Source organism: Lepidothrix coronata, unplaced genomic scaffold (assembly GCF_001604755.1).
Source record: "Lepidothrix coronata isolate B3197 unplaced genomic scaffold, Lepidothrix_coronata-1.0 Scaffold104, whole genome shotgun sequence".
NCBI classification, from domain to species: Eukaryota; Metazoa; Chordata; class Aves; order Passeriformes; family Pipridae; genus Lepidothrix; species Lepidothrix coronata.
Window position 1 is genome coordinate 983,892 of NW_016690284.1, and position 15,982 is coordinate 999,873.

Here is a 15,982-nt window from a genome sequence, read left to right on the forward strand (position 1 = left end):
GTATAAATACAGTACATAAAACATAGATGGGAAATAATATTAAAAATAGAATTGACTGGTATGTTGCAAGTCTCAGGTACTAATTTTGGGTTTAAAAAAAAAATCTATTTTTTAAATACCACTTCTTTATCTTTTTGTAAACATAAAACTGGAACTATATCTCTGTCTGATGAAAAGATTCAAATTCAAGAAGTTCTTTGATACTGACATTGAGGCATGCTGGTAAACACTATGTGGAATATTATATAACTTGCATCCAGGTGTATATATATATATATATATATTCTTATATTACTTTTTTTCACCACAAAGTTTATTACAAGGAGTGTTAGCATTCACAAACTTGAATTTGAAAGAATCCTGAGGAGTTCTGCTATGGAAACTTTATATATTAGCAGAAATCCAGATCTGGAGCCATAAATTTAATTTCATTTTAACAATGAAAGAGCCTGAGATCTGTTCTATATTGTCAAGGCTCCATCTTGTAGATAATATTGGGTTACTATGTTAATTTCTCTTTGGATTTGGGATGTAAAGTTAAAAAAAAAAGAACCTGACAAAAAACTAATACCTCCAACCACTCTTCCATGTTAAAGGCAAAAACAAGTGTAAGACAAAGCTGTTACATGTGTAGAGAAAGTATTTGTGTGTCCTGATTCTATCCATGCATGTAACTCTGTTCTGCAGGTCCTTACAGAAAGTGCTGTTCACATTTGGCAGCTTTAAAATCAAAATGACGGGGATTAATACTATTAAAAAGAACTGTTTTTATAAGTTTCCGAAGACTTTTGCTATAACATTAATAAGAATGAAAAATATTTTCTTAGAGAACTGCCTCTGCAGAGCCTCACTCTTGGTCGTGCTCCAGTAAACATCTGAAAAATGGTAACTGCTGGGACTTTGCAAATACTCTGCTTATAGATGCAAGTTTTGGACATAATTTTAAAAGTTGTATTGCACAGTCACAAAGATGGTTGCTTTTTTCCTTTAGGTAAAAGTTATGGAAATCTTGTCTCTCAAACTAATTTTTTCACATGACTGATTTGGTAAATTACAGGTTGTGTTCCATTGTGCTGGATGCTGTAAAATCAGTTGCTTTTCCTTGTTGGAAGAAACCTTAAATCTAAGATAAAGGCAAAATTTATTCAGACTTGCTGCTACAGAGCTACTAAGAGGCAATGAGACAATATTGTTCAAATTATGAAGAGTGCCATATTAATGGTATTAATGTCTGTAGTTTTATTTTTAGTATTTCAGTGTCTGAAAACAGTTTTTTCAGAAGAGTCTATGGGTCTTTACATATTGTGGATTCTTTCAGAAATTAGATGTTACTTCTGAGCTCTTTGGTCATATTTAGCCGTCAGATTCCCTTCTTACATGAGACGTGCATCAAGTGAAAATAATCTTTCAGTCTATTTTTTGAATGTTTATTTTTAGTTCTTACTTTTTCTTAGATTTCAACAGTGATAAGTGGAGAACATGAACCTGTGCTTTGGACAGGTGCTTTGTGCTTTCAGCCAATTTTGTCATTACAGTATGAGAAATATAAGTATTGATAGTACCTGATAAGTACTTAATTCTGCATGCAGTACAGGTGGGGCTCATGAATGTTTGTGATTAGGCAAGAGTGCTCAGAAGTAGAACTGAGGAAAATTTTTAATTCCTAAGATAAGTTTGTTCTGCAAAAGCTGAATCTGATGGATTCCTTAATCTAGGTTTATCAGCCATCTGCAGAGAATATTCTAGACTTTAGGTGTTGTTTCTCCTGTGTGGGTTTCTTTTCAGTTTCTTTCAGTGCTTTCTCTGAGCTTAATGTAGCTGACTATCTTTCCCCTCTTCTGAAAAAGTATTCATTTTTGCTCTTAAGGATCAGAGTGCTTTTTCAGACATTGCCTGTAATCTATTTTGGAAATTCCCAGATTTGAGTGTCTCTTTTCTATTAAAAATCAGAGTTTACAATACTCCATCCAATTTGGCTGTCAGTTGGTATTACATAATAGGGTGCTTGAAGCAATTTTTGGCTTTTGAATTATAATGTAATCAGTTTTGCCAAACATTTTTTGAAAAAGAAACTTAGGCTTAGTTTACATTACTATGATCAGTGCAGAACTTTTAAAATAAGTATTACAGTGTTTTAAGTGTTTTGTGGAGTAACTCATGGTTTGAGGAAAGATTTAACAGATGATAGCTACTGCTGAGTCAGTCATGAAATAATTATTGTATAAGATCTGAAATGTTAAATTATAAAGTTACAAGTTGCATAGTTGGTTTTGTTGATCATCTGAGTGTTAACTTTACTGGTGGGAAATAGTGTTAAAAAAACAGTTCCTTGAAAGTTACTAGGATTTGAATGCAGCTGGTAATGTTCTTAACCAAAAGGGAGATATTTCTTTGAGGACACTTTGGATGCCATGGGAATCCAAGTCTAGATGGCAAATGCATTCCAGTCTTGCACTTGGGATTATTCTAGCTGCAGAGTTGAAGCATTAGTATAAAGTAATGTTATGGTGCACGTTCTGTTAATGTACCAGGATATAAATTCTGGCAGGTGCGAAGTGAATAGACTGCTTTGCATTCTTTTCTATCCTTGTAATGGAGTGTAGGGGATCAAAGGGATATCTGCTTCAGATACAGCAAGAGCTGTGAACTTTGTTCATGCAGTAGAATGCTGAGAGAAGATGATGAAGCTGGAAATGGGCTTCTCGTTCATCAGTCAACTTTCCACTTTCAGTTTAATTTTGTCATGTCATTATTATTCTATGAATTCTGTCCCATGTTTTCTCAATCAGTGGAAGATGAACATGAGTACACTGTCACCTAAGACATCGTAGACTAGGGAGATTGTTACCTACTGTCATGCTTCATGTGATGATGGTATATTTATCTTAGAGTTTGATGAAACTGAACCCCTGAACATAGAAAAAGTTTCAAAAATGTTGGGCTATGACTAATTTCCTGGTGTACAATGTACAATGGAGTGTAATGTATGACTACAACATCCCTTTATAGTAGTTTATAAATGACTGTGATTCCACATTTTACTTTTGAGAAGATGAAAAAGAGTTTTCAACCCTGAATAGTTAAATCTGACACATGCTATTTTTCGATTGGAGTTATAATAGCATTCTTAAAGTTAAATATATTTGCCAGAAATTATATTCTAGTGTTTGATGAGCTGTGTGGTTGAAAGAAACATGACCCATGTGCACAGACAGAGGAATAAAAAGCTTTAATCCATTAATATAAGATTTTTTGCCCCCACCTTTTTGGTATAGGAGTGTACATGGGTCTATTTCTGCAATATATTTTCTCACCATTGGCGGTTTTGTTTTAGTGTTTACAGGAATGTTAATTGAAATGTTTTGTTTCTTTTTTTTTTTTTCTTTTTAGTCACCAAATCAAATCTTTGCAATATAGCAGCACAGGAGATGTCATTCTCGTTGTCTCTGGTAACTCTCAGGCAAAAGTGCTTGACAGAGATGGCTTCCCAGTAATGGAATGCATAAAAGGAGACCAGTACATTGTGGATATGACAAACACAAAGGTAAAGTAAAAAATTAATTGAATGCCAGAAGCCTGCCCTGTCTCTGGGATGTGATAGTCTCATATATTGGTACATGCTGGAAGCTGTGGGACCTTCAGCCATGGAGGTTTGTGAGACCCAGCTGGACAAAGCCATAGCTGACCTGATCTGGTGGTGGCTGTAATCTGTCTTTGAGCAGGAGGTTGACACAGATGAACTGTAGAGGTGTCTTCCAACTAATGTTTCTCTGATGCTACCACAAATTAATCTATTTAAAAGTGTATCCTGTGAAAATTGTTCACTTCCTCCATAGCCTTGTCTAACCAACATCAAAAAGACACAACAAAGCCAAAAAACAAAGAAAAAAACCAGCTGCTGATCTGGTTCAGACTCTTACTTTCTTGTACCCTCCACTCTCTTTTGCTGAGTCTAGACCTCTTTCAAGGGAGGGGTTGGAGGTGGTTGTTTTGTTAACTTGCATGCCCTGAGTGTAAGACTAATAAGCAACAATGTGTGTAGTTTCAGTGCTAGTTAAAAATGCAAATGGAGAAGGGTTCATTCATAGTTTTGAAGTACTTTAACCACAGTTGATTGTGTTTTGACCACTTTGCTCTTGTATTTCCACAAACTATGATACAAGGGTTCCATTTACCTAGATGATTTAAATTCAGGTCAGTTTCTTAAATAGCTTAAGTGTAAAAAGGAATGATAAAATCTACTGCTCAAACTCATGATAAAGTTGATTTATTTATTGCTTGTAAAGTATATTGCCAAATAACTAGGCTAAATGGTGTTTTGCCTAAAGCTGTTCTTGTCAGATGACTATTTCTTTTGGCTAGTGATACATACATAAAATCATCAAATAATAACATCTGCTTTAGTTCTTGTTTGCTTAAAAACAATTCACATTTTCTTTCTCTTCTAAACGTCTAGAATTCCAGTGTGTTGTGGTCCAACAGTCAAAATGCTAAAATATTTGTTATAATGCCTCATTAACTTTTCAGTATTTCTCGCCACATTCGTGCTTAAAACAAACTGAAGTAATTCCAGCACTGTAGGAGTAGTTTCCAAATTTCTCTTTGAACATAGTCAATGAGCATGTGCCTGTACTTCAAAGAAGTAAAGCCAACTGGACAATATATATTTCAGTACTGTGGTTATATTCATAGTCACCATAATGGCAATTGCTTACTTTACATAAAATCCTTACCTTCCATTTTTTCAGTCCTAAAGAAACAGAACTGACTAGTCAATTTGCAGCTTTAATATTTTATGAAAAGTTCACCTGAGGTTAAATCTATCTTGACTCTTGAATTCTGTTTCCTAAATTTTCCCCAACAAGATCTTTGGCTATTATAGATTTACATGGAGTATGTGTGTGGTGTCACCCTGGTAGTTATTGTTATCCCTGTTATTTTTCTGTAGCTTGAAAAAATTTGTGTGACACTATATTGATGCCTGTTTTTTCATCCTTTCTCTGCATTATAGTTCTCTCAAGGAAAAAAGAAGTATGATTCTATACCATTTTCCGAAAGAAAAAATACAAGTAGAAGAATGTCAGGGTTTTTCTAATTCAGAAATGAAAACAAGCATGGATGAGCTGGATAGAGTACATAAAATCTGTTAAATCACTGTGATGTCAATGAGAAGGTCCCTCAGCTTTCATGTGATTCCACTTGAAGGATTTGGAATGAAATTTATAAAACCTTGTAAGACAGCTTACAAAGCCCTCTTTATGTTTATTTCCATAGGGTCACACAGCAATGCTCAATTCAGGCTGTTGGCATCCAAAAATAAAGGAAGAATTTCTGACATGTTCTAACGATGGGTAAGTGTTGAGGTCTGTCTTTGTCAGTGTTTTTTGAGAGGCTTGTTTAGCTTTCATACTTTTTTACTGTGCTCTAATTTGCTTTAAATATCATTCTTTTTAATCTTGAGCAAGTGCTCAGAACAGTGTTAGGTGAGATGGGGAAGCAAATATATTTCTTTTGCCTCCAAATTATAAGTGTGTTTTGTCTGTATTATTTTAGTTCTGTAATTTAAAATTACTTTTAATGATATTTCATGGAAGTTGTTAGTTAATTGTTTTTACAAAAATTTGTGGACATACCCGGTATTTCTTTGGAATAGAATAATTCCTCTAACTGTATTCAGTGTAACTGAATTCACTACGAAGATTTAGTATTTAAATTGGAATTCAAGTTTCATGTTAAGTGTAATTGAATATTTAATAGATGCTGTTTGAAAACTGTTAGAAATTATTTTATGGCTTCAGCCTTGATCTTTGTGGTTAGAATCAAACAGCAAAATGTCACTGTGGCAACTGTATTAATTAAGTTACTGCAGCTGTTAGTAGCAAGTTCATTAATAATTTTTTACTGATGTTTCAAATATGCAAGCTCCTTTACTTGAGAGTGACAGAGAGGGGAAGGATTGAATTTCTCCACTAATTTATCTGTAGTGTAGTGCACTCTAAACAGACGATTTCATTTATCAATTACTTTAAATAGCACGTTTGGGGTTTTTTTCCCAAAATAGTAGGAAATTATTAGGAAATTTTAGTTTCTGATAAGACTGTAGCAGAAACAAAAACTAAGTAAATAATGTATTGTGCTTTATGGAGAAGTTAAGTTGTAAAAATACACTTAAGCCAACTGTATATTTTTTCCAGCTTGTAGACACAAAGATATTACTTCCATAGTAGAAAATATTATTATTAAATGCTAAAATCCCTACTTTAAACAGTTTGTTGTTGTTTTGAATATGGTTAGACATTAGTATAGTTTCTTTATTAGGTTGAATAGTTTGTAGATCATGAAGAACAAATTAAGATGTTATAAAGATTGTCTAATTTTGTCCCGTTTAAGCAAGTTCCTAACTAATATAACAAATATGGATTCAGTACATCCCTGATGTTTGAATTGCTGTCACTTGAAATGGTCTGGTTAAGTGAGTGAAATCCAGATAACCACTGCTGTAAATGACAGCGTAATTGTATTGGCAGAGACACTACATGGCTGACATTACAAGAACAGTGTTTTAAGCCCATTGCATTTTGCTTCGTGCCAGTGACAGGTCTTTCCAGAATTTGGGTATGTTGTGTGAAAAGAAACAATTTGGATTGCTCAATTTGCAACACAGGTCTTAAACGTTAAAAACAGTATCCCATCTGTGAAGAACTACAAGGTCTTCAAAGTTTAATCAGTAATTCTTCTGAAGACTGGAGCTGTAAACTAGAAATGAAAAGAATAGTTCCAGTTGGAAGGGACCTACAGTCATTATCCAACTGCCAGACCAAGTCAGGGCTGTCCAGAAGTTAAAGCCTGTTATTAAGGGCATTAATTACATTAAGGGCAATCGACCACCTCTCTAGGAAGCCTGTTCCACTGTGTGACCACCCTCTGAGGAAAGAGATGCAGTTTCTCATCTGTGAGTTTGGAAGGTGCTGAAAATAATGGTTGAAGCACATGTACCATGCTCCTTGAGGCATACTGAATGTCAGTGTCTGAGGCTGAAGGAGGACACAGGGAGCACATGAGAAATGTTAATGTACTATTAAACCATAAGCTGTGTATTCTGTGCTTCTAGATAACAATTGCATCTCCTCTAGAGAAAACAGTCATTCATAAACTGAATATTAGAACTGTTTGCAAGTTGTGGACTGTATTTTATCTGATTCCTCTAGCATTTGTATTATCTGTCTCTTTAGTTGAATTGTAGTCACCTGCATAGAGTTAAAAAATAAACTAAGGAAAGAAAATTGCATTTCCTGGGTGGCATGTTGAAAGCACAAGTTTTCATGACGCATAAAGAAGTTAGAAAGCAAAATTTGCAAGTGGTGGTACGGTGTCAAACGAAAGTAGCGCATTTTAAATGTGTTTTAATTAAGTTCTTTTAAAATATTTTAAAGACATATTTCTTTTTATATTAACCTGCTATAACTCAAATACTCACTTAGGGATAGTATTTATATGTATTTGACAGTTTCTTTTGGTTCCAGGTGATTAAGGCTGTAGTAGTAGCCTGAACGAAAAAGTAATTCAAATGAGGGCTCTAGAATTGCTGTTGTAAATGAAATATTTTGAGAGATGGTCTGTTTCTTGTGATTTTTTCATGGCATTCAAACTTGCTATACATTTAGAAAAATCCTAGAAGCAGATTTTGGTGATAATGTGTTCTAATTTGTGGTTGTTAAGCTATTTGTACATTTGTTACTTCAGACTGCAGATATATGGGTTACCAGCAGGGAGTCTCAGTGCGTTTTGTATGACTGTTCAAGGACACAGTGCTGAACTCAGAAAAGACTTCATAAGAAAAATACAGTTCCTTCAGGCTCCTATATGCAAGAAACAGAAGCTGGTCAGCTTGCACACTGAAATGAGCCAGAGCTTAAACCTGGCAGTTACAGAATCAGTCTGAAAACTCCTCTTGTTAACTTGTATAAGTTCATGCCCACTTATGTGGTTGTTGGTGAACACATCAAACTCACACTAGTTGCCTTCACTTTATTTTCCTTGAAAATATTCCAGATGACAATTTGTTAAAATATGTAATACTGTACTTTTTTTTTTCATCTTATAATCAAGGTTTGTTTGTTTGATTGTTTTAATTCTTATTTTTAAACAAATAGCTTGACTATTCTGGAATTAGAGATGAATAATAATTTTCTTGGGCTTTTACTGATTGTTAGAAGTTATCAGGTTTTAGTTGCAGAAGGAAGGAAGAAATTTGTTAGTGCAGTAAGTAGTCTAGTGATTGATTAAGTGTTTGGATGAATAACACTAACCTAGAGATTTAGTTAAGTAGTGGTTTGAGTGTATTTTTTTGACTAGGTTAAAGCTTATGCATATATTCTCAAAACTCAAAATTCTCATATTGTCAGTGCTCCAACTTTACAACATTTCAAGTGATTAGAACAAAATTATATTAAAAGACAAACATAGAAATGCATTTGTGTACTGCAGTAATTCCTTAAAAGTTTGCATTACAGGTATGATAATTTCAGTTTTAATTAATTTGAAACTAATTAATTAATATCAACAGTTCACTTTTAAACATTCATGCAAAACTTTTGTCAGTATCAGTATTGACTTGATTTAAACTTTTTCTTGCACAAGCTATCTTTTTGTTTATGACTATATATTGCCCAGGACTTTAAATACTCCACAACTATTCCTGAATGATCAGTCCATTTTAATTGCATGTACTCCTTGCCATTCTAGATAAAGTTCAGATACAATGTGTGATCAACATTATCTTTGGTTTTCTTATAATTCCTTTACCACATTATTCAGGCTTATTTGGAACATACACTTATTAAGGCAAGGATCTTTATGTTTATCAGCAGTATGTTGAGTAAATCTACAGAACTGCATTAAAGGTGATTGTAACAGAAATGCCAACATTAACGCATTGCCTAAAAATGGAAGAAAATTTTGGAAATGGGAAGGACTTTAAAAATTCTTTTTCTCTCTGGAAATACACCTTAGCAGAGTGACCTATAAAAGTACCCTGTTTAAAGACAAAACTAGCTCTGTGTTTATATAATTCCAAAATATCAGTTGACTTCTATGTTAAAACAAAGAAGGAAGAGGAAACGGATAATGTTGTTTTTGTTATTTGGATGTTTTCTTATCACAAATGTGATAGGTAGTGCTGTATGAATAAGCAAGAGAGGTCAGTGATATTAAATGTTCCAGGAACAGGTGTTCTATGTCCCTACTCTCATATATTTTTTCCCTTTAGAAGCAGAATTGCAGCCAAACTCAAAATTTAGCAGTCATGAACTTATTGCAGCTAGGGTTGTGGTTGCTTAACGGCTGGTTTACTGTAAAGAATTCCTCTCACAAGTCTGTTCTCTCTCTCACCCTCTAGTAAGTTAAAATAAAAATACCCTTTAAAAGGTATCTTAGAGAATATTTACTGCCATCACCAAGTGACCTCTGTAATAAGTTATTTAGGGACAACTTCAATGTAGACCTATCTCTAATTAAATAGATGGAGTTATTTCAGTGAAGGAGCTTCAAAACTTCAGAAGTATAATTTTGCATTTAAGGTAAAATTTAATTCTTAGTCTTTTGTCAAATACATGTTTAAAACATGAAGTTGTTCTGCTCTATGGAATATGGACTTTAACTTCTCTTTAATCATATACTGTTGCTTAGTAAATATTCTCTGTGTCTTAATTAAAGATATTTCTGCCACTTGTGGTGTGAAGTAGAGTAAGTGGTGACCATAGAGAGTGTTCAGAAAGGAAAAGTGAATACATTCTTAAAATCCTTTTATTCAAGTTTAAAATTATAAACTATTTGACAATGTTAGCTTAGCTACCTTTTTAATGAAATGGATGACAAATAAGCTTGATTAAATTTGCAAATATGATTTGTAGTTTCAAGCATGCAAAATACAGTTAATGAAGGACAAGTAGTTTGCCTAACTTAGGTCTGCTATTTGCAAGCATTGCTGTTTAGTTGATTTTTCTCTCCTTTAGGACATCTGTTATGTCCTAGACACTACTTGGGGCTTTTGAGATTTGTTATGTCTTAGTGAACACTGCTGTCTTATGATGACTTTTATCTCAGCTACCTTTCAATTTTCATATGTTAACTAATTCCATCCTATTAACCAGGTTGAGATCTAGAATACCTGCTGTCTCGTGTCTCTCCCATTAACTGTCTTGTTTCAGTCTCTGTAGGTGGCATCTATGAGTATGTGAGTTCTCCATTATGACCACTGTTTTCTAGGTTTTATTATGCTCAGAACGGCATAAAAGCTGTCAGAAAAGATATAGCTTGACAGAAAAGATATTTGAGCAAGATCTGGAATAGTACCACTGAAGATGGCCAGGAGTCAGTTTTACTGCCCATGGAACAGTCAGTTACTCTCTACATGCATGATACTGTTCAGCTCGTCTTGAACTGCCAAGCTTCCTTCAGCCCAGATGATTCTATTTTCATTTAATTGATGAAGCCTGTGCCCCATAAGCTTAAGAGCCATGTCACCTGCTATAGTTCACCTGCTTGCTCCTTAGATTTTTTTTTCCATGGTAGTATGTTCTCAGGAGTGCATGAGATATTGTATCTCCAGCCTGCTTGGCTGTGCACAGTGAAGGACAGCTCCGCTGGCTGTGAAGCTGGGATTGTATGACATTTCTCCTGGATTTATAGAATCTAATCTTCAGGTTACATACTGTCTGCTCACTCTAGATTAACAGCTGCTCAGCCTAACCTGATTACACTTCAAGTGAATATAGTCCTAGAGTTTGTTGAGCTCTTGTTAAGGCCTGAACAGCTTGGTTGACAACTGGAGAACTGAAGCTATGATTTTACTTTCCTTGAATGTTTTTACATATCAGTAATACTGTGCATATGAAAACATAGGCAAGAGCAGGATCTGGACTCGTGCAGTTTAGTGTAAGTGTAGTTATATTGTCTTGCTGTTATGCAGAATTTAGAGATTTTTTGTGAATTATGTACTTGAAGAAATATGATGATAAAGCTTGTTAGGTATACTGTCTTTGTTTTGTTTAAAAGCAGCAAACTGCAACACTGAAGAAGGCTTTTGAATAAATATTCCTAGTCCTAACGCCTTCAGTGTTTGAAACATTTTATGTATAATAAAAAGAGTTACCACTGATCAGTCTGCAGCTTTGAAAACTGCTCAGAATATTAAGATAGCAGTGCCAAAGCTACCACCAAGATGTTTGCATAAACTTCTGTTAGAACCTAGGCTTCAGCACTGCATCTGTCTTCACAGATTTGAAAGCTGGTTGGAAAAAACATACTTGAGAATAATTACTAATGTTTTACCTTCATCTGGGGGACCGTTTAAAGGTCTTTGTTTAATTGCAAAGTCTTTTGTGCAGTTTCTAGATTTTGTGCTGTTTCTAGATTTACATCTTAAAACAACCTGCGTGCTATAGAGTGTAGGACCTGCTTTGGGGTCAAAAGTAATTACTCACCAAAAGGGTCACCCCGAATTACATCTAGTTGCATCATACTGCTTTATAGGATAGGGAATCCAAATAACATTATGGTGAAACAACTGAATTTGTTAGAGGAGTAGTATGACTTGGACTTCCATTCTAGGAAAAAAATAACTCTCACTAACTTGTTTCAAGCACATACATGTATAGGTGTGCATACACATACATATTCACTTAATGTGAAATATTCCATACGAAGATGAAATTCTGAAGTTTGAAAATGTTTCTTCAAGATTTTTATGAGATACTTTTATTCCCAATACAATATTATGGTTTAGGCAAATTTTCAGAATTAATTTAGAGCGTAAAAGAATACAGTGTTCAGTGGTTTATTTTTAGTCATACCAAGGTGAAGTTTTTTATTACAGCAAAAAACTTGAAAGTATTTCTGTATGTCAGATGAAACTACACATTAAAAAAATTGGTTGGTCTATCTGCCAAGCACAGAATTTAAATATTCACAGTACTTTAGTTTTTTCTGAACAGTTTGCTGCTTTTAGAACTGTAGAGTGAGTGGAGCAAGAAGGGACAGTCTTTTAAAAGGCTTTTGCTAGGCAATAGCAATGTTCTTACCTTGGCATGGGAAGGTCGGAGTTTCAGTGCATGTATTTGCTTCTTTTATCCCAGAACACATTATATTTCACTTCTCACCTGTACTGTGCACTATCTGGGTTATATGGATAAGCTTTCCCTGTGGCTTGTTTCATAACACCTTTCTGTCAGAACGAGACAGATGGGAAAAACTTTACTATTACATCTCTTCTGGTCTTAGCTCACTTTGACTGAGATGAGAGAATACTTTTGAGTAGCTCCATCAACAGATCTGTGGGGTGACTTCTGGCAGAAGAGAAATGATGCGAGACTGCAAGTTTTAATATTTCCATCAGCTCAACTTGGTATCAGATAGAGAAGAAGACAGGAATTTGCCATTTTAAAACTGATGGGAAACTTCCAGTGGTTTTGGGCCATATACAGGTTGTTGAGCAAATTCTTCCATCATAGTGACTTTGTTCCATAAGTATCTTTCACTGGCAATTTCCTCTCCTGTCTTCTCCCATGAAGAATCTATTGCATCTTTTATTGTATGAAGATGAAATCCTTCCTTCTCGAATATTCACTGCTAATTTTATATATATATAACTCAATTTAAAGGACTATTTTCTCATAAGATAGGCATCTTATTTCAATGACCAGAATTCTCTGATTATTCTAGTAAAAATGGAAAGTACAATAGACTTAGTAAACTAAATGTTTTTGTTTGATGTGAGAAAGTGAAATAGGGTAGACAAGAATTTATTTTGGCACATTTGCTTACAAAGATAAAATATGTATTCTATCTAAGAAAATAAAATTAAATTGACATGATTAATGTTCAAATCTGATTCCGTATTAAAGCTACACAGTTATGACTAATGATAGTTAATACCCTATAGATCAAAACTCTGTGAAAATATTTGCTTTGTGATTTTTGACATTCTGAATTGCAGGTAATTTCATTGCTTGAGTAGGGAAATTTAAAATTGTTCCTCTTATCAGGCTCCTCATGTTACATAAGTTTATGCTTCAGTTAAAATCACTCTGGTAAGTTACTTGTTTAGGGAGGTATGTCTAGTGTTTTTTATTTTTCATAAAACTAATTGTAACAGCCTGAAGTTGTATTTCTCACTTGGTAGTCTTTTCAAAAGTGCATAGTTTCACTTGGATGATGATGATGAAGCCTGGAAAAGCTTTCAGTCTAGAAAATTCTGTTTAAGACTGATAAATCCCATTTCGCAAGTGGGATAGAATATAACAGAAATTCTGTATGAATTTTTGTGAAAGAGGCTTCTCTTGTTTATTTAATCAAACCTTTTATAAATTTTTATATATTAGCCATTAGTAAGTTATAAGCAGTAAATTACATTCCAAAATCTGTTGAAATTTTTTCTGTTAATTCCAATAAGTTTTGTTCGTTAGTGACTTTTAAAGGATTAGTCTTGTAAATACATGTGAGATATTTGTCATCTATCAGCTGGGTTAGCTAATAGGAAGAGATGTTAAAACTGATAATCTGAAGTAATCAAACCAACATGTCTCTAGTGCAATTTCATAAGATTGAACTATTGCCTCAAAACTTCTATATTTTTATAAATTACTTTAATTAAAGCAGATTTTATCAGAGAAAGTGTTAATCTATTTCTAGTAAGACCTGAACACTAAGTATTAGTTACTGATTCTGAAAGCAGGTTGGTTAGTGAATTGGGTGTAAACAACAGCACAGAAAGCCATACATGGAGAAGAATATTATTAATATTAGACCCATTTCCTGAAAGTTATATAGGGTTAATTTTATATAAGCTCTTAGTACAAAACTTTGGAGAAGCAGATACACATCTTTTAAAATTCCGAACACACACAAATAATCAACTTTTACTAATGACATTGGAAAAAAATGTGATGTTAGTATTTTTTTCAGCAACTACCATTGAGTTCTATCTCTAGTTCCAGTGTCCAAAGTCTAAAAAGAATGATAAAAGACACTGAAAACGAAAAATGTCAGAGAAGTATCCTGAAACTTGACCTAATTCAAGAAGATTCAAGAAGCTGAATAAGTTTCAGTTTATTGAATAGGATATTAAGAGACTTGGCAATAGCAAAGAAATACTAAAACAGGGATAAAATGTCCAAAAATTTCTTTAAACTGTTAAAGACATGACTTGATCCAGTAATTGAAAGTTAGCAAGGTTTGAATAGGGGAGAGAAAGTATTTCTTTGTCAACAGAAGTATTATGTGACTGATTATTGACGAAGTAAATTCTTTACCATTTGTAGCTTTCACACAGAAATTGTCGATATAATTTCTGTTTCAATCATCAGGCAAAACAGTGAGCTCAGAAAGCACCATTTAATAAGACTGAGATTGGAATAGGCATGTAGATATCTCAGTGATAAAAACTCTGATCAAACTGTACATATGACATAGCTGCTTGTAGATAAGGATTTGGGATTGAGCTGTAAATTACTCAGATTTTGAGGATAGGAAGAAGTCTGTACGTAGTCCTTCTGAGGATGGCAGAACTGTCCATGTGGACTTGCAGGTAGGATATGGATCAAGTTGTCATTACTGGAGCACGTTAATTAAGACTTCTTTTCTATTTTAGTTTTATCAACCAATTGCTCACTGACTTTTTAGTTGATTTCCCTCTCCCACCCTCTTGCTGTCTCCGAATCATTTCCCAGCAGATCGTTTTACAGTCCTTTTATGGCAGTAATGGTAATTTTTTAAGCTAATATTATTATTCAACTATTTGCTAATAAAGCTTTATATTAAATGCATTTCTCTTGAGAGGGATTAATTTGATTTTGGAAACCTTTCTTCTTGAAATGTTTCCAGACCTGTGATTTGTGAAACCTTCAGTTTGCTAGGACAGAAAACATCTGATCGATAGTCTTCAGTTTAGCTCATTAATGGTAGTGGAAATTTCTGTTCAGCTAATCTCTACAATTAAGATCCACATTCATTGATGTCTGTGTGATTTAGAACATACTGGCAAACATTTCAGTCTCCTGAGGTTGAACTTTTGGTGAGATAAGATGCAGATCTTCTTTTGTCATCATAAACTTACTAGACCATATACATTCCTCCCTTCAAAATAAATAATTTATTTATGCTCATTTTTAGCTTCCTTCTGTTGTGTGATTCACAGTGAATTAAATGCATAGCAGAATAACAGGTACTGAAGAGGTTCAGAGAAGAAAAAGGTGCCTTCCCTTTTTTGGTGGTACACACTTAAGCTTTAAAAATTAATTATCCTATCAGCATGTTTAATATAAAACCTGGCAAATATTTTAACTTCAAACAGATCTGATTTGAGATAAAATTTAGCTCTAGAACTCTTTTCATGGTGTGTCTTTTAAAAAAAAAAGCCTATTTTTTCATCCAAGGGATAATAATTCTGAAAGCAGATTTACTTGTCTGTAAGTTGATGTACCATCCCAATATTTGTTTATTCACAGCATGAACTGCTTTACCTTTGTAATATTTTTTGTTAATTTTTCAAGAATACTGAGTGAGTATTGTGCCTATGTAAAAATATATCTATATAACTGTCTTCTTGGACCATTAAATCAAAATTGCCATTTAAATGGAGTATACATTTCCAGTTCTTTCATGCAGTGAGACTACCTCAGAGAACCAGAATTTGCCTATACAGTACATGGCCAGACTTGTTTGCTCTAAAAACTTTCCCTGGTAGATTATATTTTACATAGCTCACATTTATTTGCATGAAGCGTAGCCATTGAGTAGCAACTCTCACAGTGACTCTACAATGCCTTAGTTTTTAACCCAATACCCATGTTTAAAAGGATGTAGATGACATTAATAGTCTCCTGAGCACAGTACATGAAAAATTATAGCAGCATAGATTTGGATATTTTGGGGAATGGTCCATGTAGTTTTAAAGTGGCTGTTCCACATGCAAGCTCCCTTCTTT

At 33.9% G+C, this 15,982-nt stretch overlaps 1 protein-coding gene across 2 annotated transcripts in view; it reads left to right on the forward strand.

Moving 5' to 3' along the window:
• The window catches only part of WDR70 (WD repeat domain 70), a 133,705-nt gene that overhangs the window by 42,744 nt on the left and 74,979 nt on the right, over positions 1 to 15,982 (forward strand). For both annotated transcript variants that reach the window (XM_017823660.1, XM_017823659.1), the window contains exons 8-9: positions 3,391 to 3,544; positions 5,275 to 5,351. In XM_017823660.1, coding sequence (XP_017679149.1) covers positions 3,391 to 3,544; positions 5,275 to 5,351 — 231 coding nt within the window. The remainder of the gene's footprint in view (positions 1 to 3,390; positions 3,545 to 5,274; positions 5,352 to 15,982) is intronic.